Raw genomic sequence first — 25,073 nt, 5'->3', positions numbered from 1 at the left:
CGCCAAGGGCTGAGGGCGGAGCATCTCCCTCCCACCGGTTTCCGGCCTCAGCTGCCGGAGGCAGCTGATGGGGACATCAGTTCCAATGGCCGTGTCCAGATGGTCAATGGTAATTAATTTGTTCAGGAGGGGAACTGGAGACTTGGCTTATATTAATGATCTGAAGTTAACATGTAATTTATGCTAACTGGAGCCAAAGACACGCCTTTGTCCCCCAGACCACGTCATCCAGGTGATAAGGAGCCTGGCAGATGGGTCTGCTGCGTGGACTGGGGGAGGGATGACCAGGAAAGGAGCAAAACGATGACAGCGCAGAGCGTGACAACTTGCCAGGGGCCTCCCTGGCGGCAACAGCTCTAGAGCGCAGGGGGCGAGCGCAGCTACCCCCAACACCGGCAGAGATACTTCAGCCTAAAAGCCGCTACAATTGTGTTGACCAGGACCCAGCACTGGGCCGGCTGCCTGACCTCCATGCTCTCTGGCCTTTGACACTGCCCAGAGGTGACAAGAACCTCCTGTTGCAAAGGGAGAGACCGATGTCCAGGGAGGCTGAGTCCTTACCCAACCCAGGCTCCCCAGGTGAGCAGAGTTAGGACTCAGACCCAGGTCTCGGCTGCCTGCAAAGCCCATGCCCTCCTTCATCCCCGAGTCAGTCGTTTGGCAAACATTTGCTCCCCTCGTCCTCCGCTGTGGACAGAAGGAGTGTAAGGGGCAGCGGGCACTGCCCACCCCACTGACCTAGGGCTTGGCTGTCACTTGCTTTGACCAGCAAAATGTGCGTTAAAGACTGCTGAAAATTCTTTGCTACTTCCCCCCATCCAGAGAAGGAATTCTCTCTGCTGCTGCTGTGCTACACCAGGAGAGAGGTTAGCCCGGGTCCCACGCACGGTGGGCCACCCCAAGTGCCCTGAGCTCTGCACCTCACCCCCCTAACCCCTTGCTATGGCAGCCCCTCGTGACAGATCTGCCCCAAACCGGCATTCAGTCCTGGAGGCCACACCGACCCGAGACCAGGCTTTCCACTGCATCAACACTGAAAGTATGTGTTCGGATGGCATGACACACTCCCAAAGGTGTCTGTAGTGGGTTGAATGGTGGCCCCCTCAAAAGATGTGTCCATTCAGAACCTGGGAGTGAGACCTTACTTGGAAAAGACCCTCCATTAAACAGTATTCCACCTCTGCAGGAACTCTGTGGCAAAGGCTACCAGTTATCACCCTACACCCATTCTCCCTCTGTCCTTGGTAACAGGTGTTGGAAAAGGCGTCTTTGCAGATGTAATTAAATCACACAAATGTAATTAGTGAGGGATCCTGAGATGAGGCCATCCTGGATTTGAGTGGGCCCTAAAGCCACTGACACTGTCCTTAGGCGAGAAGAGATGACACAAAGGAGAAGGTGATGTGAAGACGAGGCAGGATGGAACGTGGCGTCTGCTAGCCTAGGACTGCCGGCCACCACCAGAAGCTGGAAGAGGCGCGGCTCTCCGCTAGAGCCTTCAGAGGGAGCGCGGCCCTGCCAACACCCCGATTTCGGACTCTTCCACTCCCCTCCCACTCAAGAACCCGCATCAGAACGCAAAGGCCATTTTTATAAAACTGTCTCACACCCACTCTAATTTACGTACGGAAGAAATAAACAATTTTCCAAATGACTGTTTTTTCTTTTTCAAGCTGTTTTAAACTCTAAGATCTGGGAACACAGTCACAAGACTCGCGACCTCTAGTGCAGAACCTCTGGCCTGGGGGATGGACTCCGGAGTGTTTTCACCTGTGACAATGGGCCAGCCTTACCTTTCTCCTGAGCCATCTCTTGCAGACAGAAGTAGATGACTCTGGCTCCCAGGCTGAAGCCAATCAAGGTGACAGGCCGCTGGCCCTGGGGGAGAAAGGACACAGGTGTTGGGGGCATGGTGCACAGCCAGTTCTAGAAAAACATCAGCCCCAATGACGGTGGCCCTTGCACACTTCTCAGCACCTGCCTCCCGCTTAATGAATCACGCCTGTGCTATTCCCGGCCCCAGGCTCTGATGTCTTCATCAGGAGAGTCTGGGGCTTCATTTATGCAGGAGGGCACCTGCTCAGGAACCGGCTTCTTCCCAGGTTGACAGGCAGCATCTGGCTGGGTTAATTCCCTGGTTTTATCTCAAACCATTACCCAGTGGCCGTCGCTCCTTCCCCATCCACCTGTGGCAAATGACTGCAGTGAAGCGGGGCCCTTCTGGAGCCGAGAGAGGAGGCGGGAGGTACCCCGGGTGTGATGGGAGAAAAAGGCAAAGAGTCACATGGGGTGGGGGGACACAACTGTTCTGTTCCTAGATAGGAAGTGGGGACATGAAATGTTGGCCTTATGCTATAAGAGGAGGTTGTAAGTTAGATGCGAAGAGGAATTTTCTGACTCAAGAACTTGTAGGAAAGGCAACTTGAAAAAGAAAGTCATGAAAGGTATTTGGGTACAACTTCTACATGGAGGGAGAGGGCAGATGAGTTCCAAAGGTCCAGCTGGTCTCAGTACTCCATTCCTTTCCCTTGCTTTTGGGCCGGTATATGTACCCACCCTCCCCCCACCCTCCCCCCTACCTCCATCTACTGCCATGGAAGACCCTCCATTAGACAATATTCCAATTCTGCAGGAACTCTGTGGCAAAGGCTACCAGTCATCACCCTACACCCATTCTCCCTCTGTCCTTGGTAACAGAACTCCTGAGTTTTTCTGGGCCCACAGCTACCCAGCCAAAAAGGAAGTTTCTCCAACTGCCCTGTAGCCAGGGATAGCCGCAGGGCTGAGTCCTGGCCAAGGGATGTGAAAGGCCCTTCCCTTCTACTTTCCTGCCTCGGACTGTCTGGAATGTGGATGGAAGCCTAACTGTTTTACGTGGTATTTGGGCCACTGTAGATCTGCTCAGAGGGTAGCTCTATACTTCTGGAAAGGAAGAGCTGGCCTTGTCCACACCTGCAGAGGCCTGTTAGTTTTCACCTGATTGCTTGCTAGAGATGCACAGCCTGTAATTCTTACTGGTCCATCCTAGGACACTTTTTATCTTTTTGGCCACGCTGTGCTGCTTGTGGGACCTTAGTTCCCTGACCAGGGATCGAACCCGTGGCCCCTGCAGTGGAAGCGTGGAGTCTTGACCACTGGGCCGCCAGGGAAGGCCCCCTAGGGTGCTTTTATGACTTGAACTGGAGGAGCAGTGACGACCACCCCCCACCCCCCAAAGCCACTGGGCTACCCCCACGTGGGCTTGTCTCAGGTATGACGTCTGTGCACAAGTCAGCCCCCATGCTTCCCTGCTTCCTCGCCCCCTGCCCGCTCCCCCCACTCCTCGCCCCAGCTATTCCCAGGTACCTGCTGCCGGGAGAGTAGAATGTGGGCCAGGTGCTTGCCAACCTCTGCTGATCGATGGAGACACACACCCCAGGGGTTGTCGATGACATTGGCAACACTGAGGAGTGAGGCTGGCCAGGTCAGGGCAGCCACAAGGCCTGGGGAGGAGGGATATCGGTGATGAAGGCCGTGGTGGCACGGGCGGGGGGGGGGTCCTTCTAGGGAAGTGATCAGCTGGCTAACGGATGCCTGAGTGAATGCATCCAGAGTCTCTAACTTGGAATCTGTAAGTTTTCCACGTGTGGTCAAACTGCTAAGTAGTACAGAAGAAAACTGAAGCTCACGCATTTCTGATACATGGCCTAGATCCCTTATGTTTAAGTATCTGCCATGTGTGAGATTCCAGAGATGGCCCCAATTTGTCACTCCACCCTGTATCCTCCTGCTTGGCCTCATAACTCTGCAATGCCCCCTGCTCCTGCCCTGCCCATCTACTCTAGGCTCAATCATGTGACTTGCTTTGGCCAATGAGATGTTACTGGATGCGAGGCTTGAAATGGACTTGTTCCTCTAGTGCACTTCTGTTGTGGGTGTGGGATAGCCTGCGATCCCAGGACGGGGAGGAGAGACAAATGGAGCAGAGCCGAGTTGTGCTGGTTGCCCCAGGCAAGGCTGGCCTAGATCAGTGGACAGTCAGCTGACCCACAGATGCATAAGCAGGCCCAGCAAAGGTCAGCCAAATGAAGCCTCAACACTTCTGAGCTACTGTGATAAATGGTTGTTATTTTAAGTCACTGGGTTATGGGGTTGTTTGTTATGCAGCAATTGCTAACTGACACACTATGTGATAATGTGATGGGCTGTTTATCTGTCTCCTCCCTATAAGGACCATAAACTTTGTCTCTCTGTGTTCTTGGAGACCAGCACTGTGCCTGGCTCACTGGGGGCCTCAGGCATGCAAAGGTACAGAACCAGTGTGGCTTGGGAGTGGTGGGAATGCTGCTGGTGGGGGTGAGGGGAGGCTTACCAGACAACACTGTGTATTTTAGGGCCTCCTGGGCCACCATGTTGGCAAGACCACTGAGGATGGTCTCCAGGGCGTTGCCAAGCTCCATCAGGTACGTGGCTTCCCAAGCCAGACAGTACTGCTCACGGCTGTGGGCCAGGGCAGCCCACGGGGCGCTGAAGGTGCCTGGGGAGAGCACAGGTAGGTGGGGTCTCTCCTGTGACAGAGGAGGCCTCTCACCCTTTCCCAGACGGTCGGCGACAGGGGCCCATTCACCCTTGCGGGGAGACAAGAGACCCACCCCCGCCACTGAACGGCAGCTGACAGCAGAGCAGACGCGCTCCCAGACAGAGCACAGGGCCGCGCTGTGAGACAGCAGGCTGGGGTTCGAGACCCAGCTCCTGCATTCATTAGCAGTTGGGCGACCCCGGGCACCCTGGGTCACTATCCCACACTAAGCCTCACTTTGCTTAGCTGTCAAGTCGGGAGATTAGTATTTATCTCTTTTCATAGAGTAGTTATAAGAACCAAGTATTCCAACTACCGTGTGTGTCAAGTGTTATTTTCTCTCACTCTGCAGTAATTCTGGCATCGAGGATGCTACGAGCACACAAGAAGAACACACGGGGCCACGAGCAGCTGGCTCCCTGAACCGGGCGCATCTCAGTCAACAGACACGGCCTGGGAAATAGTCTGCAAATCTGGAGCAGAGGTGTTTGAGCCCAGCTCTGCCATGAGCTCGTTGGCTCCCCCGATTTTTCTGAGCCTCAATTTTCTCACCTAGGGACTAGAAATGGGAGGATGATGACAGTACCAACCACGTGACCAACGTCAAGCAGGAAAATAAAACCATGACTGTCTGCCTCCCTCTCTCCCTCCCTCCTAGTCCTTCCTCTGCCTTGAGGATGTTGTCACCTCTCCAGCAGGACTCTCAGACCCCCTGTGACCTGGCCCCTGCCTCCTTCACAGCCTCAGCAACCATCAGGTTACCCTCCAGAAACACATGCTTTTGATTGTGTTCGTTCACTCGTTCCTTCATTCATTCATACCACAAACCTTAACTGAGTACCTAGACTATGCCAGGCCAGGCGCTTGACCCTGAGGATACAGACACCCATCATGGTAGGAAACGTTTAGTGAGCAAGTACTAAGTGCTGGGCAGCTCTGTGCTGAGGGATTTCCCATGCACTCTCTGATTTACCTCAACACAGTCTCTGAAATGGGGCTCCACAATTAGCCCCATTTTATAGCTGAGGAGGCTGAGCCATCCAGATAAAGTGCTCTCAGCCTGGGGAGGGAGAGGGCCATGCAAACATCATGTAGTCACTCATTTCTGGGCCGTGGGAGCATCGAGGGGCCCCGTGCATTTCTGCCCATGGCCCAAGTGACCTTCCACCCTTACTTGTCTCTGAGCTTCCAGCTCACTCGCCTTATCCCCGGGGAAGCTTCCCGGCCCCTTTGACAAGGGGGATCTAATGCACCTTGCACTTTTGCGTCCTGAGTTCTCGTCACAGTCTGCAATTTTCCATTTATTTTTGTGTCATCTGTTTAGTGCACGTCTGTCCTGCAGTCTGTCTGCCAAGCCTCGATTCCCAAAGCCTCATGAACACAGGATGAATGAATGAATAGTGGAGCCAGCTTCCCAGAGGCTTCGGGTTCTGGCTCAGCCACATGCCTCGACCTGCCCGACCTGAAGGCTTCGTCCCTACCCGAGGGTGCTCCGCTGACATGCAGACCACTGAGGGGCTGCTCCCCGCTCTGCAGAGAGTCTGTCACAGGTCTGCAGCAGCTCAGGGATTAACTGTCTCTAGTTATGGAGGAGGAGACGGCCAGCCCGAGACAGGATGCGGGCACAGATATTGTGTGTGTGTGTGTGTGTGTGTGTGTGTGTGTGTGTGTGTGTGTGTGTGTGTGGTGGTTGCAAGAATTGCAAGACTCACAAGCAAGGCACGCTGCCCTTCTGAGCCTCAGTTTCTACACCTGTTAAAATGGAACGATGGCATCTGACTCACAGGTGTTGTGGGGATCATGTGAGAGGCTACACGAAAAGCATTATGTAAACTGTAAAGTGCAGTACTGCATTCTATCACCCTGTGGCCAAGAACATGGGCTATGGAGCCAGACAGAATGGGGGTGAGTCGTGCCCCAGTTCCCGACTAGCGAGGCGACCCTGGGCAGCCCTTATCAGCCTTGGTTTCCTCATCTGTAAAATGGGGGTGATAATGATGCCCACATCCGTGGCTTGAAGTGAGGGACTAAGTGAGCCAATGCATGCAAAAATGCCTGGCTTAGTGGTGAGCTACAGAGCCATAATCATGATTACAAACAATCCTAGTTAATAAAGGGGCAAGAAAGCCCATATATTCCCATCACACACGGAAGCCAGCCTGTGATGACACGAGACTTCTTTCCTGGCCATCAAGGAGGCAGGACAAGGTGACTCATTTCCCTCCTGAACTTCATTCACCTACCTTGGTTACATTTCTTGTAACCACCGCCTCTGCCTAGGGAGCATATTGCACGATAATGGCCCCCCCGCCCCCCTCCCCCGGCCCCGCCGCAAATGAACTTGATTTTGCCCTGGGGCCAGCCCAGCAAGGGGGTGGGTAAAACAACCATAAGGGCTTTGCTTTCCACACTGGTCAGAACTGCAAATTCCTTCACTTAGACTCTTGCTCCTTCCTTCCTGTCTCAGTCTTTCTGTGGCATGGATGGTATCATGAAACAAATGAAGAGAAACCCATGAACTCTGGGTCAGGAGACCTGGGTTCGAATCCTGCATGTGCCACCTGTCTGCCATGTGATCCCTCTAGGTTTCCTCTTCGTCCAGATCAGGGTAAGAACAGCCCTCACCTCAGAGCATGGATGTGAGGGTCACTCGAGGTAACGTACGTCAAGCTCCTAGTGTGTGGGTGAAACGCCTGACTCATGGTGCTAGGTGCTCAGTCACTGTTCGAGAGTCCCCTGTTTGGGGACTGGCCCTGGTGCACACATACCAATAAGACTCTGGCGCCCAGTAATGCCTCTCAACAGAGCCTGGGCATTTCCTCACCTGCCTCCTCCTGTGCTGTTTAGAAAAGCTGTGGCTTCTGCCCTCGGATCCCAACAATTTGGGAACCCAGGAGGCTCTGAGCTTGTGTATTTGGTCAGGATGCTCCAGACTCCCCGGCCCACCCTGTTCTCTCTCTGATTGACGACCTGCTTGCTGAGCCTCACACTGGGCACTTGGAAAAGCGAGCCAACAGTAAGCGGACCATGACCTTATTCCTCAGTGCCACCCTGGTTAGAATCCCCCCAAAACACACACGTTCAAATTAGAGCAGTAAAGGGAAATAACGTTTGTGGAATGTCACTAAAAACCAGGTGTTTCCACACGTTACCTTGTTTAATTTAATCTTTGTAAGTGCCCTGAAAGGCAAGGATAATTTGTTCTACTTTACAAATGAAGTGGCCAAGGCACAGAGAGGTGAAGTAAGTTGCTTGAGGTCACACAGCCAAGATGTACTGATTTCTCACCTATGTGTTGAAACTCCTTTGCTATCTTCCACTTGCTCTGAGGATAAACTCAAACTCCTTGCCACAGCTCACATGCTCCTGTGTGATCCGGTGTCACCCACACTCCTGTCTTCTAGCTCCTTGCTCAAGCCATCCTGTGCTTCTCTTGCACCACTAGGCCTTTCTACATGCTGCCCTTTTGCTTGGTATTCACTTCTTTCTCCTTCCTTCTCTGGCTGCTTCCCAGCCAGTCCTTAGCCTAAATGACACTTCCTCCAATAACTTTTCCCTCACTCCCCAGAAGCACTCTGTGCTTCCCCTATCGTGCCTTCCATAAAGCTTCCCTGTAATTACTTGCTCAGTGATCTGTCTTCTGCCTTGGACCACATGTTCCATGGGAGCAGAGGCCATGACTGTGCTGCTCACCGCTGAATTCCTAGGACCTGGCTCAGTGTCTGGCACATGCTCTATAAACTCTGTGGAAAGGATGGGTTGATGGGTGGGTGGGTGGGTGGTTAAATGGGTGAATGGATGGATGGATGGATGGATAGATAGGTGGATGCGTGGGTGAATGGATGGATGGATGGATGGATAATGGATAGATGGGTAGATGGATAGATAGTTGGATGGATGGATGAACAGATGATGGATGGGTGGATGGGAAGACAGATGTGGGATAAAGTCATCTCACCTCTCCGAGTCTCAGTTTCCTCCTCTGAAAAATAGGTCTCCCCTACCCACCCCCTAAAGACATACACAGGCAAGAGCCTAGGCCAGGGTCTGGCCCACAGCAACAGACCCAGCTCAGCCAACATCCACCCGCTTCTGCATCCTTTTCTGCCCCTGGTCCTCACGGTATTTGCCAGATGCCAGCCATCCCGTGATGGCGATGGTGATGTGTAGCTGCCTGCCTTCTGTGAGAGGCAGAAACGTGAACTCTTCAATGGCCCCGACACGCTTCTTCATCTTGTATCCTAAAGAACCAGATACAAAAGTGAGAATGGGGGTCACTGGGGACCCTGGGGAACGTTAGAGTGGCTCTGTGTACTCACACACTCACAGTGACTGCCGACCGTGTGCCCTGTCCCTTGACAAACGTCTCGTTTTTGAACTCATTAAGGTCGGTGCCGTTATCATCCTGACTACAGATGAAGGTAACAGGTTTCCAAAGGCTGGCTAGCCCCCAACTGGCAGAGCTGAAACTCAGAGCCCAAGCTCATAACCACCGCTCTGGCCTGATTCCGTGGGTACTACATTTTTTTCCCGCCCACGAACTTCAGGAGTGTAACACACTCCTCTCAGTGAAAGTGGTTTGAGCTGACCAAGATTCTCAATGTGGGAAGCAACATGCCACTTAACAGGAAACTCTGTGTGACTGGGGAGCTACTGACACATATGATTTGGAAACACTCCCCCACGGGATGCTGGTAAATGAGGGGTAGCCATATGTCCTCTTACAAGAAGAAGCTCAACCGTCTCTGAGGCAGCCTGCCTGGAAACTTCTTAGATGGTGACAAGCAGGTCCAATCAGACCCTTTCTAAGAAGTCTACACCAGGTGCGGTTTCTCAAACTCAGCCTTGTCCCGAGCCAGGCCAAGCCATCCACCCAGTTCTCTGTGAAGCTCGCTATACGTTCTGGCAGTGCCAGGACTCAGAGTGAGAAAAGCCATGTCCTCTTCCTCCGTCTCCCAGGGAGCCCTCACTGGTGAGAATCTGGGCCACCACTCCTTTGGAACCTTACCTGTCAGGCCAGCTCCAGCTGCACCGAACAGCGAGGTCATGACAGCTATGCCGGCCGCTGAGCCCAGAGCCGCTGCCCCGGCACTGCCAATGATTGTCGCGGCTCCGGCAGCAACAAGAGGGGCAGCCAGACCCCCGGTCACGCCTGCGAGGAAAGCGGCCCGTGGTGGGTAGAGGTGGGAGCGCGGACGGGGCCTGCTGCGCTCTTCCTCCACCGGCCTCCCTCCCACTGCCTCTCACGGACAATACTAGTGAACACACCTACTACGCGCATGCGAGGAGGGGTGGGCTCCCAGCTGATCCCCCTGCACTCCCCACTCTTGCTCCCAGCCTGGCATCATCCCTCACTCCGTGCTGCCCTGGCCAGTGCCACCATCTCATCTTACCGATCACTGTCCCGCCTCCCAGCGTCGCCAGGCCTATCAGGAGATAGCGCTTCCACTTCCTCCGGTTTTCTTTCTTCTTCCGGGATGCCTCGGCCGTTCTGGGGGTGGGTGGGGGGAGAGGTTGCTCTCTAGGACTGGCTGTGTGTGGGATCCCCTGACACCTCCCCGCCTCACCAAGCCCCAAACTGGGATCAGTGCTGGGTGCTCTGTCATGCAGAGCGAGGTACCAAGGTTACCTTGGACCCATCTATGGTTTTAAAAAGCTGAAAACATTCTAAAACCCAGCTGGGGAATCCCAGTACGTGGGATGTGCTACTTACCCAACGGATCCATCCTAACAGGGTTGCAATTTGAATAATGAAAAGACAAAAAAAAAAAATAATAATAATAGTGGCAAAAGAAGCACAAAACTCTCTTTATACAGATGGACCCAGAATGAGTACCAGATAGAGTCACAGACATCGTCACCTCACTCCTTCCTTCCCCTCCCCCCACTCCGCCATCTGAGCCCACCTCCCTCTGGAAGGAATTTGGGAACCAATTTCCTTCAGATTTATCTTTTCAAAGAGGGGTTAGAGAAATGTCTGTACTGGACACCTTGGCCTTGGGGCAATAGCTAGAACCCTTCAGACTTGAAATTTGAAAGTGACAAAATGTAGCAAAAGGGAAGCATATGGAGTAAGCTGGGGTCAGGTGAATCCTGAGAATGGCCCAGGAGTCACTAAACCCAACTTTCCTGTCCAACATCTGGCCCCCGGTGCTTTGGGGCAATAAGGAGAAGGATGGGAGACAAGGGTGGGGCAGTGCGGTCACTACCAGTGGGAACTCTGAACTGAACTTGGAGTTTGGACAACAACTCAACGTACAGAGCGACGGCCGATGACGATGATGATAAAAGAAGGGTTAATGTTTATTGAGGACTTCCAACATGCCTGCCACTGTGCTTTGCACTTCGAATGGTTTATCTTATCCTAGAAGCAGTTTTATTATTGTCTGCGTATCACAGACGAGGACACGGATAAGAGTGCCCTCCTCCTGAGTGGCAGTGGGGATCAGCAAAAACAATGTCTGTCAAGCGCAGAGCTTGACAGCTGGCCCTGCGAGCGGGGACCGAGACAGTGGCTGTCGCCATGAAACTCCATCTCCCTGAAACTCAGTTCCCCCTTTTGTAAAAATGGGGATGATAACATCTCCCTCATAAGGCTGTTGGTTTGTAAAGCTTAAATTAATTCCTTCTTCATCCCTCTGATCAACAAACTTTTATGGAGAATGGACAGCAGGCTGGAACGTCTGTGTGTCGGCGAGCAGAACAACGCAGTACTCAGCCGGAGCCGTTTCCTTCCCATCTCTTGCCTCCTGAACCATACATGATAGCAAGAAACAGTTCATCCTCCGGTCAGTGAAAAGAAGTCGGATTTGAGATGGGCTTTGGGAGACCCGCTATGCTTTTTGGTTGTCTGCCCGCTCACCTCAACCAGCTTTCCCCTAAGCACCTCCTGGGGGTACAGCACAGCACTTCTCCGTTGCTTCACTACTGAGCGGAAACCAATCCTCCATGATCACAGGTGCTGGTTTTTCACGACTGAAATTCACGCCCTCAGATGTGCGGGAAGAGGCCGAACCACAGGCATTTAGCAAAGCGGAAGGCAGGACGGCGACGAAGGGCGTGGGTTCTGGTGTGAGGTTTCAAATCCTGTAAACTAGGCTTGAATCCTCCCTCTGCTGTGGTGGTGCATGACAGTCCTCCAGGTGTTCAGTTATCCCTCCTGCACTGGTCCTCCCTATGGAACAATTACACACCTCTGCCCCGATGAGCTGAGTGGTTCCACGACCCGCTTTAGCCAGTAGCTGGAAAGGATATGAGTCACTTCTGGCAAAATCTTTATGAGTCAGTGCAGCGCCTGGTAAGTCTCCTTTTGCTCTGCCCCGAGACCAGCAACACTCCCAATAGAGGTCACCCTGTCAACTGGGACCCAGAACCAAGGAAGTGTGGACTAAAGCCACAGCCAACTTGCAAGAAATGCACTTGTGTTGCTGTAAGCCATCGAGACGTGGAGGTCATTTGTTACCGCAGCAAAACCTAGGCTATCCTGCTGGACAGGGCCACTTACTAACCTTGGGACTATGTACAAATGACTTGTCCTGAGTTTCCTCGTCCATGAAGTGGGAATGATAATAGCGCTGAATTTCCAGGGGTACTAGGAGGGCTAAACCTATGGTGACTGGCATACTGTCATCGTTCAGTATGTTTACTGCTATCATCATTCCTTCCATGGTTATGACAATTTCCTCCACAGGCTGGAGATATACTTTGGCCCTTAATTGCTAGTACCAATCGGGGCAAACAGGAAGGCTGGAAATTAGTTGCTTTCGGCAGAGTTCAAGGCCTGAGGAGAAATTCCAGCTGCTGAGGGCGTACAAGAGGAACACACAGGGGCTATGAGCAGCTGGCTCCGTGAACCAGCAGCAAATTGTTCGACAAACACTGCCTGGGAAATAGTCTGCAAATTCGGGGTGAGGTCTTTGAGCCCAGCTCCGCCATGATCTCGCTGGCTCCCCTGATTTTTCTGAGCCTCAATTTTCTCACTTAGGGACTGGAAATGGGAGGATGATGCGAGCACTACCACGTGACCAGTGTCAAGCAGGAAAGTACAATCACAACTGTCTGCCCCCCTCTCTCCCTCCATCCTGGTCCTCCCTCTGCCTTGAGGACAGAGTCACCTCTCCAGCAGGACACTCAGGCCCTCCCGTGACCTGGTCCCTGCCTTATTCACAGCCTCATCGTTCATCAATTCCTAACTTACACTCTACCCTCCAGAAACACTGAACTGCCTGCAGGCACACTGCCCACGCCTCAGTCCTGTGTTCCTGCTGGCCCTCGGCTGCCAAGGACCTTCTCACCTTCCTTTGCCTGGCTAAACATTACTCATCGTTCCAGAGTCACCTCCTCGCCTGCCTGAACCTCAAGGTTGCCTACATGCTCCGACTCCAGGCCTCCCTAACCCTCTGTACGGTATTAGCCTGGAATTCTAGACCACTGATTTTCAAAGGGGGGGCTTTGAATCAACTGCATCAGAATCCCCAGGGGGTAGCTGTTAAAAGCACGACTTCCTGGGTGAGGAAACCACCTGTAACAAGCTCTCCAATTATCTCAAGTTTGAGAATCACAGGGCTGAACCTTTGGGACACAGATAAAGCCTTTCCTGTGTTCCACCCTCAGCCGCTGGCCCTGGGATTGGCACCTGGATGGGGCTCAGAAGACATTTTTTGAAAAGAACCTACTCATTCCACAGCAAGAATTGGACGTGAACATCTTGCTGCAGTGATCTTTTCTCCCACTCACTGTCCATTTCTATGAAAACCAGGGGGTACATAATAAAATATTTAGCCAGAGTGTAGGCCAATCACCATCAAGAATGAAATTTCTGGGACAGCAGAACAAACCTAGGATGTTACAACATTTTCACGATTAGTACAGATTTATTATTAAGAACATAGTCAAATTCTCGAGTGGGTGCCCTTGACATTTCTTAGCACAGTCTGCTTCTAGATTGTTCCTGCAGTGACACCTGCACATCTGGGATACTAGACAGTCATCACTTTTAGCTGAGTTTATGGAGGGGGAAACTCATAGCCTAAAGGGAATAAAATAACTAAAGAGTAAATATCGTTCTTGAAGCTGTTTTATTTAAATGTATAAATGCTAGTATATCAGATCAATTTTATAAAGATTGGATTGATGATATACTCTAATCTCTAGTATTCTGCTTTGTATTATTATTAAAACAATTTTTTTTTGGGCTGTGTTGGGTCTTTGTTGCTGCACGCGGGCTTTCTCTAGTTGTGGTGAGCGGGGGCTACTCTTTGTTGCGGTGCGCGGGCTTCTCATTGCGGTGGCTTCTCTTGTTGCGGAGCACGGGCTCTAGGCGCGCGGGCTTCAGTAGTTGTGGCACATGGGCTCAGTAGTTGTGGCTCGCGGGCTCTAGAGCACAGGCTCAGTAGTTGTGGCGCACGGGCTTAGTTGATCTGCAGCATGTGGGATCTTCCTGGACCAGGGCTGCAAACCCGTGTCCCCTGCATTGGCAGGTGGATTCTTAACCACTGCGCCACCAGGAAGTCCCTGCTTTGTATTATTATTTGAATGTTTACCAAAAAAAGAATAAAATATTTTCCCTAAAAGTTATTTAGCTAAGGCACTCTCTCTTAATGTGCACCTGAACTGCCAATCGATTTCCTTATTTAAGTACTTGAACGCTCTTAGTAACTGTTTTGTACACAAAACGAACAGCTTTCCCGTTAATCATTAATTATCACAGCACTTCACTCCTGCGATAACTTCAGTTGTCTGATTGAATTTCAACCTCTAAAGCACAAGAGGAGAAGCTGGCTCTGAGTTATATCTATGACGCTTCCTATATTGGGAAGTGAGAATTCAGAGCACGACACTGAATCCAAATGAAGCCCTGTTCCTATTACTGACTTTGCTTGCTGACTAGGCACCATGGCAATCTCTGTCATCACATAGCCTCTGGCCACACTCATGACCTGGGATGTCAGAAGTGACCCTGGGCTGACATTCCATGTCAGCTTCCCAAAGACAGAGGCTGAAGCCAAGATGCAGATTTGGGCCAAATCCCAGGCAGAGGTCACAGATACCTTGAGAAGAGCAGAGACACCCGCACTGCTTATCTCATGGGTCCACAAAGAAAATTCCCTCACTGCCACCTTATCTCCCATGAGAGGGTGTTCCTTACCTTTACTGCCCTCACCACCACCCTTTTCTTTTTTTTACATCACCTTCTCCAGTAGATAGAGAGGGAGTGCTTATCTCTGGGGAGTCTAGAGACACATTCCTAGTAAAAGCTTAGAAAGCCCCATAAAAGAATTATCTTCACCGCCTTCCTCAGAATTAAGAATGAAACCTCGGATTCTCAACCATGCCTTGAGGGATGCAGTAAGCACTGTTCAGACTGGATAAGGAGGTTGAATCAGATGGTGCCACTGGCCAGCTGGGTGGCCTTGGGTGAATTACGTCACCCTTCTGACATTCTGTTTCTTCCTCTGCAAAAGCCTCAGGGGATTGTAATGAGAACCCAGTGAGATGGTATCTTGTACCTGCATCTAGAGAGCGCTCAATAAAGGTTAGATGTTGACCATGTTATTATGATGGGATCAGTATCAACGTCCAGCACCGCACTTGCTAACATTTACTATGTGTCAGGTGCTCTTCCAAGCCTTTGATATGTATTAATTAATTTAACCCTCTTGACAGCCCTATGAGGGAGATCCTACCACTGTCCCTGTGCTACAGATGAAGAAACCGAGGCACAGAGAAGTGAAGTCACCAAACAAGTAGGGGAAGCTTGGATGGCCTCAGGGCTCAGATGGGGACCCAAGAACAGAAAGGTGGTACATCACACCCTGAACTCCAGTTGCAAAGGATCGCCTTGGGGTGCTGAGTGAGAAGCTCACCTTGCAGAAACACAAAACCTTAGAGTTAAAAGAAACCTACATACAACTCGATACTCTACTTGTACAGGTGAAAAAACTGGTGCTGGTGTCTGGACAGGGAAAGCAATGTGCCCAGGGCCACACAGGGACTTAGCAGCAGAATCAAACAGAGAACCAGGTGCCTTGGCTGACCAGTCCCTATGCTTTCCCTGAGTCTCAGACCCCTCCAGAGACCATAGATAGAATCTGAGAGGTTGCCAAAGTCCCTAAAGACACCTGTGGAGTATTATTCTGAGGAAATGGCCCACGCAGTAATAACAGCAATGATAACAGTACTATAGCAAATGTTGATATTTAACAACTAGTAACTCTGTGCAAGTCCTGCTCGAAGCGCTTTATGTGTACAAACTCATTTGAGCCCCACAGGAACCCTATGAAGAGGGTGCTATTATTATCCCCATTTGTAGCTGGGGAAACTGAGGCCCAGAGAAGTTAAATAACTTGCCCAGGATCACACGGCTGTTAAGTGGCAGAGCTGGGCTGTTTTACACATTCCCTCATCTGGCATTACTGGTATTATCAGAACAGACCCTCTGGGTAATGTGTTTCTTTCTGACAATAGATTTCCAGACAATACTTAAGAGTGTCCTTCATTTCAAGGCATAATTGAGGGATCCAGGTGTTGGCCTGGATCCAGCTGTTTCTTTATTGACACAGCTCTGGGAGTCAAAACAAGTCTATTTTCAGGTTATTTCAACAGACCAAGTTTCCTCCTTTCTCAAGGAATCGACCCCCTCCCTTTGCCCTACAAACCCTGGCGGGAGGGCGGCTCCAGTTCTGAATTTGGCTTCAAAGCTAAATTCCCAGCTGGGCTGAACTGGGCACAGCCTGGCTGCTCAAAGAAAGCCTTCATGGCCGAACAAAACCCAAGGCTGGGAGATGTGCCTGGTGCAAGGAGCCCGCAATTAGGCTGTGACTGGGATCGATTTATTACCCTGGGATTAGATCCTGTGTAAGGTGTTCTGCAAAGAGCTGAGCTCTGGCCAAGTTACCAGGAAACTTTCCCTCAACACACACCTGACCATACACAGATAGCAAAGCCTCTTGACAGCTGGCAGGTATGGGGGAATGTGGGGGAAGGGAAGGACTCATACTTACTGAGCCCTTGCTACATGCCAGCCCTGGGCCAAGCACTTGATAATACAATTGCATTTGTTTTCCACAATGACCCTAGGAGGATGCTATTCTTATTCCTATTTTACAGATAAGAATATTATGGCTTAGAGAAGGGGTGGGGGGTGAGGGGTGGGGGGGCACCTGCCCAAGGTCAAAAAGCAAACAGGTGTCAGAGGTGGGATTTGAACCCAGGCCACTCTGGCCCACAGACAAGGTGTCACAAGAACTGAGGGGGAGTGGGGTGTTGGGGCCACAGAATGTTAAAGTCACAAACTCATGGCCCTTAGCATTCATCCATTCAATCCCCCTTTCCTACAAATGAGGATGGAGGCCCAGAGACGGGAAGTGACTTGATAAGGCCACACAGCGAGTCAGGACTGCACTGTGACTCTCTGTCCAGTGCTCTTCCCACCTCAGTGCACCATCTCTTAATGGGGGGAGGGGACACACAGGATGCTGTTATCTGAAGAGTGGAAGTCCTTGATTCCTGGCAGGGTGGCCAGGGTTGCAGGGCACACTTACTCAGATTCCTCCTCTTTGGTTTCCTTCAGGCTCTCGAGGAACGTCTCTTCGAGGAGGTCCAGCTCCTCCAAGGGCACTTGGAGGAGGGAGGTCATGTGGCAAATGAGGACTCGGGCCCGAGCATCATAGCGTCCTGCAAAGAGAGAAAGAGCACGGGGTCAGTTCAGCTTCCAAGCACAGAGATGTTAACAGCAGCACAACGGATGAAACCCAAACCCCAGATACATCCGAAGTGCACAGCCCCGAGAACCAGTCAGCTGAACAAGAAGACAGCTTCTGGGGTGGAACAGTGTGCAACTGTTACCCACATGGATCAGGAGAAAGGTGGCGTGTTCCACCAAATCAGCAAAGATCAAATTTTCACATCCCAAAGCTGTTAAGGACGTGATAGCACGATCAGAAGCAAATCCAGCTCCATCATGACATACAAGGCCCCTGGCCAACTCCACGACCTCACCTTCTAGAATGTTCCTGCTGCGGAGCCTTTGCGCTTGTTTTGTTTCCACGACCGGGAAGGCTCATTCCCCAGATCTTCTTGGGAGGCTCCTCCCCCTCATTCAAGTCTCTGTTCAGACGCCTCCCGCTCACAGCTCACAGAGGCCTTCCCGACCCCCGGCCCCCACTACTCTACCCCTTTACCCTGCATTTTGTTCCACACAGAGCTTGCCCTGCTCTGACATCATATCCATTTACTCTCGTTTGTCTCTCCCCGTGAAGTATAAACTTGATAAGTATAAACTCCACACTGCTTTATCTCCAGTCCTTAGGAGAGTGCTCGGCACAAAGAATAAATGTTCAGTTAATGACCTGACAGACCTGGGTACGGATACTATTTGTGTCTAACCTTGGGCAAAGCTCATCCTCGCTCAGGTGGAAGTGGAAATAGTAACAGTCATCTCACAAAGTTTTTTTTTTTTTTTTTTTGGGGGGGCGGGGGGCCCCCCCCCTTTTTCCGCTTCTTTCGTGAGCACAGGCTCCGGACGCGCAGGCTCAGCGGCCATGGCTCACGAACCCAGCCGCTCCGCGGCATGTGGGATCTTCCCGGACCAGGGCACGAACCCGTGTCCCCTGCATCGGCAGGCGGACTCTCAACCACTGTGCCACCAGGGAAGCCCTCACAAAGTTTTGAGGAGAGGACTCTGGGTCCATGACGGGTCCTTAATGAATGATGCAGAACTGGCCTCCTCTGCTGGGTGTCTGCAATGCTGCATGGTAATTTTATACTAAGGTCGTAGTAGCTACGATAACCTCAGCTTCTGCAAAATAAACCAGTTCCTTCCACTAACAAGGGTCCTTAGAGCGAGCCGTGGTCTGGAAGCACTTGCCCAGCTGCCCTCGGCCGCCTCCCTGGATGAGGACCTGTGTGTCGGGAAACAGACACCACAGGCCACATCTTGGGGTTATTGATCAGCTAATGTCCCACAAATAAAGGAGCTCCCTCCTAGGCTCACAGACTATTGCACGTAGGCCGTAATCGACCTGTGCCAATTGACAAGCCTTGGCCGTGGTGATTAACTGATGGCAGCTATCATCAGCCACTAATTCATACTCCACTGGTCAAGGCTGCCGTGATTCAGTTTCTGGAATACAGACTGCCAGGTGCACAGGTGATTAAAACCTCCCAAGGTATTCTCAGGCACGGGACTCTGGAATGTCAGCCTCGTGTAAGGGTCATTTCAAGGACCTTGACAGCCAGGCTGCTGGACTTGGAGCTGAGGTTCTATTTAAGGCAGGTGGTGAGTGGTAGAGGAGGGGCAGGAGTCCTGGGCTACCCAGGACAACTTGCCAGGTAGCCAACTCACTCTTCAAGGGCCAATCCACCCTGTGTCAATAAAAAGCCCAACTTGGGGTTCAGGCCAAAAGCCTGGGCATCGTTCTTGATTTTTCTCGTTGCCCCTCCTCAGACATCCAATTTACCAGCTGATGGTGACAGCTGCACCTCCAAAATGTATCCTGAGTCTGACCACGGCTCCCCATCTCTGCTGCACGGCCACTGTGACTGCCATCGCTCTTCAAGGACCAGCCATTGCCCTGGTTCCTCCTGCCCCACACTCTATTTGCCACACGGCAGCTTGAAGGGTGAAGTCATAAATCTAATTGGGGTTCTCTTCCCCAACTTAAAACTCCCCAATGCACTTAGAATAAAATCCACATTTCTTCCCATGGTCTGCAAGACTGTACATTTTCCTGCCACTCTCTACCACCTCACTTTCTACTGGTCCCTGTTTCCACCAGTATTTGTCCCACCAAGAAGCCAAGCTCATTCCTGCCCCAGGGCCTTTGCACTTGTTCTAACTAGCAAGCTCCTGATCTGAGGAGGTCTGGGTGCATTCATGCCTGGAGGAAGTGGTGTAATCAAGATGACTCCTCCTCCTGCTACCTCTGCAGGAAAGGAAACCAGCATCCACGGTGCTCCTAACAAATGCTGGGCACCACTCAGGAAGCTTGCATTCCTGATTGCTAATCTTCCCAGTGGTCCTGGGAAGCTGGTATTATGATGCCTCATTTTGCACAAGAGGGAAGAACGGGTGCAGAAAGGCTAAGAAACTTCCTAAATCAGGGGTCCCCAGCCCCCAGTCCACAGACCGGTACCGGTCCGTGGCCTGTTAGGAACCGGGCCGCACAGCAGGAGGTGAGCTGTGGGCGAGGGGCGAAGCTTCATTGGCCGCTCCCATCGCTCCCTGTCGTTAGCATCACCGCCTGAACCATCTCCCCCACCCGAGTGTGCGGAAAAACTGTCTTCCACGAAACCGGTCCCTGGTGCCAAAAAGGTTGGGGACCGCTGTTCTAAATCACACAGCTGAGAGAGCCGTGGAATTTGGCTTAAAACCCAGGATGCCAAAGTTTCTGTTCATTTCACTGTGGCTGCCTTTTAAAGGCAAATCTACTTGAGGGAATTCCCTGGAGGTCCAGTGGTTAGGACTCCGAGCTCTCATTGTGGAGGGCCCAGGTTCGATCACTGGTTGGGGAACTAAAATCCCACAAGCTGAGCAGTGCAGCCAAAAAAAAAAAAAAAAAAAAAAAAAAGACTAGAATAAGGCAAATCTACTCGAGTGAAGTTTTGGGATTCCAGGTCAATCCCATGTGGTCAGCTGTGAATCCTACCTTCTGGGTGCATGGGATATGGGGGGTGCACCCACAATCCCAGGCATAGCCCTAGGCCATGGGCCAAAGGTGCACACACAGGACCCATCACCCGGCAGCCTGTTCTTTGGAAAATCTTGGTGGGGGGCGGGCTCAGGGATCTTGGTTCTGCCCCCAGGGGGCAGGAGTATGCCAGCCTCCAACTGCTGGGCAGCCCCAGCACCCACCCAGACTCCACCCTTGGAGCCCAACTGGTCCTTCTGGCCTAGGAAGAGCAAGGGACATGTCCAAAGTCACCCAGTGTGTTTGGACAGACCCGGGGGCAGAACAAACACTTCTGGGGTCCTTTTCTCACCAGCATCTCAATAGAGAAGTTGATGCACTTTGCACTTCACCATCCAACACTGTGCTGTGCATTAAAGGATGAACAGCGCCCTTGGAGCTAAACGCCAGGTGCACCCCCAGCGCTGTGACAACAACCACCACCTGCCCTGCATTTCCAAATGCACCTCCTCAGGGAGCAGTACAACCTCCATTGCCAGGCACTGAACCAGCCTCTGTTCTCACTATGGATCTGAGTTCGGGAGCCAGAATGACCTGCCTGGGGTTGAGCTTGCCTCTTCTCGGAGAGCAGCAGAATCCCAGACCTTTGGGAAGAGATCACGGCCAATCCCTTCCCTTTGGGGACTGCCCTCCAGACCAAAGGAAAAAGGAATTCAGAGGCAGAAACTTCAGCCTTTGTTGGGACACAGACTGGGGTTTGAATTTTCATCTGACTACCTACTAGCTGAATGGCTTCTGGCAAGTTTCTTGACCTCTCTGAGCCTCAGTTTCCTCATCTGTACAATGGGGGCAAGAATACCCTTTTAATCTGGCGTTTGTTGAGATACAGTGAGAAGATGCATGTGATGAGACTGGCCAGCACCTGGGATGCAGTAAGTGATCAAGAAAGGGTGGCTAATAGTACTCTTTTTATGGTAAATTGTCAAATTTCCTCTGTCCTTAGATGCTAAGAAGCCAGGGCTGCTGGGGTGAGGCTGTGAGCTGCTGCTGCTGTGTCAGCACGGGGAACCTTCGTCTCGCCTTTCCCTGCGGTCCGAGGACACTCTCAGGCCATATTCATTCAACTGATTACCCAGCCTACTGCACTGCCATCCCTCGATGGACCGGCCTTTTTTTTTGGCCGTGCTGCGTGCCTTGTGGGATCTTAGTTTCCCGACCTAGGACTGAACCCAGGACCTGGCACTGAAAGCACCGAGTCTTAACCACTGAACAACAAGGGAATTCCCCCAACTTTTCTAATTGTACATTTTATGTAACATTTAGAATATGTATACCCAATTTCACCCTCAATGAATTTTTTTTTTCATATAAAGGAAACCACACCTTACTCTAGTCCCACGGTCCTCCCCCCATCTCCCCCATGGGCACTGGGCTGACTTACAAGTCTTCCCAGGGTCTTCACTTTGGTGGGCAGAGTGTGGCTGGAGGCACGGGACTTTTTTTTTTTTTTTTTTAATTTAATTAATTAATTTTTGGTTGCATTGGGTCTTCGTTGCTGCGCGTGGGCTTTCTCTAGTTGTGGTGAGCGGGGGCTACTCTTTGTCACAATGTGCATACTTCTCATTGTGGTGGCTTCTCTTGTTTCGGAGCACGGGCTCTAGGCGTGCGGGCTTCAGTAGTTGTGGCATGTGGGCTCAGTAGTTGTGGCTCACGGGCTCTAGAGCACAGGCTCAGTAGTTGTAGTGCACGGGCTTAGTCACTCTGCGGCCTGTGGGATCTTCTTGGACCAGGGATCAAATCCGTGTCCCCTGCAATGGCAGTTGGATTCTTAACCACTGCTCCACCAGGGAAGTCCCAAGGGACAGGACTTCTAAGATGCACCCTGTCTCAGGGCAGGACTCGAACTCAGATGGTTTCAGGTATGACTCCTGCCTTTTCTCTTCACGGCTCATTTTGGGGGGACAGTTAAGGGTGTTCAACGTGGCAACGAGCTTACTTCAAGGCCGGTGGTCATGGGAGCAAAGGGGGCCCATCTGAGGCCCTCCTCCAGCTCCACCCTCTCAGCTGCTGGCAAGATTGGCCTCCTCCGGCCTCTACCACATGGGGTGCCCACGCTTCATTCTGGCCTCATCAAATCCCCTTAAAGTCAGCTGTAAGGATGAGGACTTTATCATTTTATCTCCATGTAGGAAGCAGAACAGCAGTTAAGCATGGACTCTGGAAACACACTGCCTGGGTCTGAATCCTTGCTGTGTGACCTCGGGCGGGTGATTTCACTTTCTGGGCCGCAGCTGCCTCTTTTGTAAAATGAGGGACAGGAATAGCATCTACCTCCCAGGGCTGTTGAGGGGTTTAAACAAATTGTAAAGCATTTTTCTCAGGGCCTGCACACAGTAGGCACTCCATGAGCATCGGCCCTGGTTAGAACTACTCCCAGCACCTAGCAGATGGCCTGGCACACACAGCGTGGGCTCCGTTCTCATTTGCTGAATGGATGAACAGCCAGCTTCAATACTGACAGCAAGCTTTACGAACCTTGAGGATCCTGATGAAGAACCTAGCCGCCAGCTGACAACGCGTTCCACCACGACCAACGACCAACCTCTCAAACCTTTCTGATTCATTGGGGAGGTAGGGTTTGCAGCTCAGTAATAAAGACCAGGTCAGAAAGTAGAGCCAGGTTTGCGGTGAAGGTTGTTATACCTCATGTGGCTGCATGTCGTCGGGTTCCATGGCCTGGAGTCAAGGTTATCTTTGGATTCAGGGTACAGAGGGCAAGAACCACGCTTCAGCTTAAGTGTCCCGCGCACGTTCACCATGAGACTCACTGCCTTAAACGGAATTTGAAACTTACTTGGAAATGCCACCTCGGGTTACTTAACCTCCTGAGCCTAATTTCCTACCAGTGGGGATGACAGTATCTACTCTAGCAGTTGATTTGAGGATTATATACGATGCAATAATTCACCATCTGTGTACAGGACCTAGGAGAGCAACTAGGTAACTTATAAAGATTACCAACTACAAATAAACCAGCCCCACCTGAGACGGCCAAATTTGGGGTCCTGAACCCATGGTTCTCAACCAGGGATGTTTTTGCCCCCCGAGGATACCTGGCAAAGCCTGGAGACATTTCTGGTTATCACAACTCAGGAAGTGCTACTGGCATCTAGTGAGTAGAGGCCAGGGATTCAGTTAAATCTCCTACATGGCACGGGGTGGTCCCACGACAAAGAATTAGCCAGTCCCAAATGTCAATAGTGCCACAGTTGTGAAACCCAGTCTCGAGTTGGCTCAGATGTAGTTTAACCTTCAACATATAAAAGGCTTATTTTTTCCAGTTGTGTGGGCAAGAAGCTTCATGGGTTGTTACTGGATGAGAAGGAAATGATTAGCATGCATAAAAAATTCCACCCAGCTGCCAAGATGGCATTGTTTTGTGACTAAGATCCCAATATTGTCAGTATGGGTCAACCTTCCAGGAAGTTCAGAGACGTGCGGCTTTTTGTGTTGATCTCTTGGGCTGATTCCATGATTAATCACCCTGTGTCACACCCAGAGAGAAATGCAGTAGCACAGAGAGCCTTCTGTGCTGTGTGTCCTACCCTATCAGTCTCTGTAGAAAAAAGATGTTTTAACCCTCAAGTTCAGACAAACCACCTTGCTAGTATCTGAGCTTGTGCTCTAAGGAAAGGACATCCATCCTTCTTTCTATCCATCCAACCTTCTATCCATTTATCCATCCGTCCCTCCATCCCTTCATCCATTCCTCCATCCCTTCATCCATCCATCCATTCACCCAACAAGTACTAAATGCCCGCCACGTGTCCATCAGTGTTGCAGACACTGGGATATGATGGTGAACAAGCCAGACAAGGGCCCTACTCTCATGGAGCTTATGGGAAAGGCCTTGAACAACCGGCCCAACTATGACACTGACCTTCTCCTTACAAGATCCTTGACTGTGTTCTTAGGACCAAAGACAGTTTTGTTTTGCTCTGAAGTAGCATCTGGCTCTTGCCTCTCATTTGTATTTGAAATTGAAGTTCAGAGAAGTTAAGTGACTTGATCAAGGTCACACAATGAGAGTCTGAGAGACAGGATGACAGTCCAGGTTTTCTGGTTCCCAGGGCTTTCCCATTTCACCACCACCACCACCGTGCCCCAGTGGCACTCATGGCCTGCTTCCTGCATGCCAGCTCTGTTCTGAGCGCTTTACCTGGGTTATTTCATTTAATCCTCCCCGCTGCCCTATAAGGTAAAAAGTACTGTTTGTTCCCATTTAACACCTGAGAAAACTGAGACACAGAGACATTCAGGACCTCGCCAAAGTAGAGCTTGCATCTTAACACCAGGCAGCCTGATCCCCAGATGCACCCAGTTCTTGGTCCCTGGTTCTTCATTAATACAGACAGAGTTGGACATGACAACTGTAGCCATTCCCACTCGGGGCCCCCTTTTCTCATCTACAGGCGGACCTCGTTTTACTGCTCTTTGCCTTGTCTGTGGCAACCCTGCATCCAGCAGGTCCATCAGTGCCATTTTTCCAACAGCATTTTTAAATTAATGTATGTCCATTGTTTTTTTAGACACAGCGTTACTGCACACTTAATAGACTACAGTATAGTGTAAATATAACTTTTATATGCCCTGAGAAACCAAAAATATTCACGTGACTGGCTTTACTGCGGTGGTCTGGAACGGAACCCGCAATATCTCTGAGGTCTGCGTCTGATGAGAGGGTCGTCTAGATGGTTTGAGGGGCCACCTACCTCTGACCTCTGGGGAACTTTTGAGCCCTAGCACCCACTCCCATTGGGGTCCCGGCGTGCCAGTGAAGCTCCTCCTGTTCGTAGATGCCGGCATCTGGTGGGGCTTTGAGATAA

The 25,073-nt window shown here is 51.3% G+C and overlaps 1 protein-coding gene across 7 annotated transcripts in view; it reads right to left on the bottom strand.

Annotated features, from left to right (window-relative positions):
- The window catches only part of TMCO4 (transmembrane and coiled-coil domains 4), a 96,754-nt gene that overhangs the window by 41,671 nt on the left and 30,010 nt on the right, over positions 1 to 25,073 (bottom strand). For 6 of the 7 annotated variants that reach the window (XM_027109931.1, XM_027109933.1, XM_027109930.1 and 3 more), the window contains 7 exons: positions 17,101 to 17,233; positions 9,952 to 10,049; positions 9,567 to 9,710; positions 8,680 to 8,799; positions 4,352 to 4,516; positions 3,346 to 3,482; positions 1,794 to 1,878 (listed from right to left, as the gene is read on the bottom strand). In XM_027109931.1, coding sequence (XP_026965732.1) covers positions 1,794 to 1,878; positions 3,346 to 3,482; positions 4,352 to 4,516; positions 8,680 to 8,799; positions 9,567 to 9,710; positions 9,952 to 10,049; positions 17,101 to 17,233 — 882 coding nt within the window. The remainder of the gene's footprint in view (positions 1 to 1,793; positions 1,879 to 3,345; positions 3,483 to 4,351; positions 4,517 to 8,679; positions 8,800 to 9,566; positions 9,711 to 9,951; positions 10,050 to 17,100; positions 17,234 to 25,073) is intronic. The other variant, XM_027109934.1, reaches the window with a different exon arrangement.

Source organism: Aethalodelphis obliquidens, unplaced genomic scaffold, assembly GCF_003676395.1.
Source record: "Aethalodelphis obliquidens isolate GAN/ISIS:26980383/991018 unplaced genomic scaffold, ASM367639v1 scaffold9, whole genome shotgun sequence".
Classification (NCBI taxonomy): Eukaryota; Metazoa; Chordata; class Mammalia; order Artiodactyla; family Delphinidae; genus Aethalodelphis; species Aethalodelphis obliquidens.
Note: the sequence above shows the minus strand (reverse complement) of the source record. Positions and strands in the feature narration are given on the sequence as shown.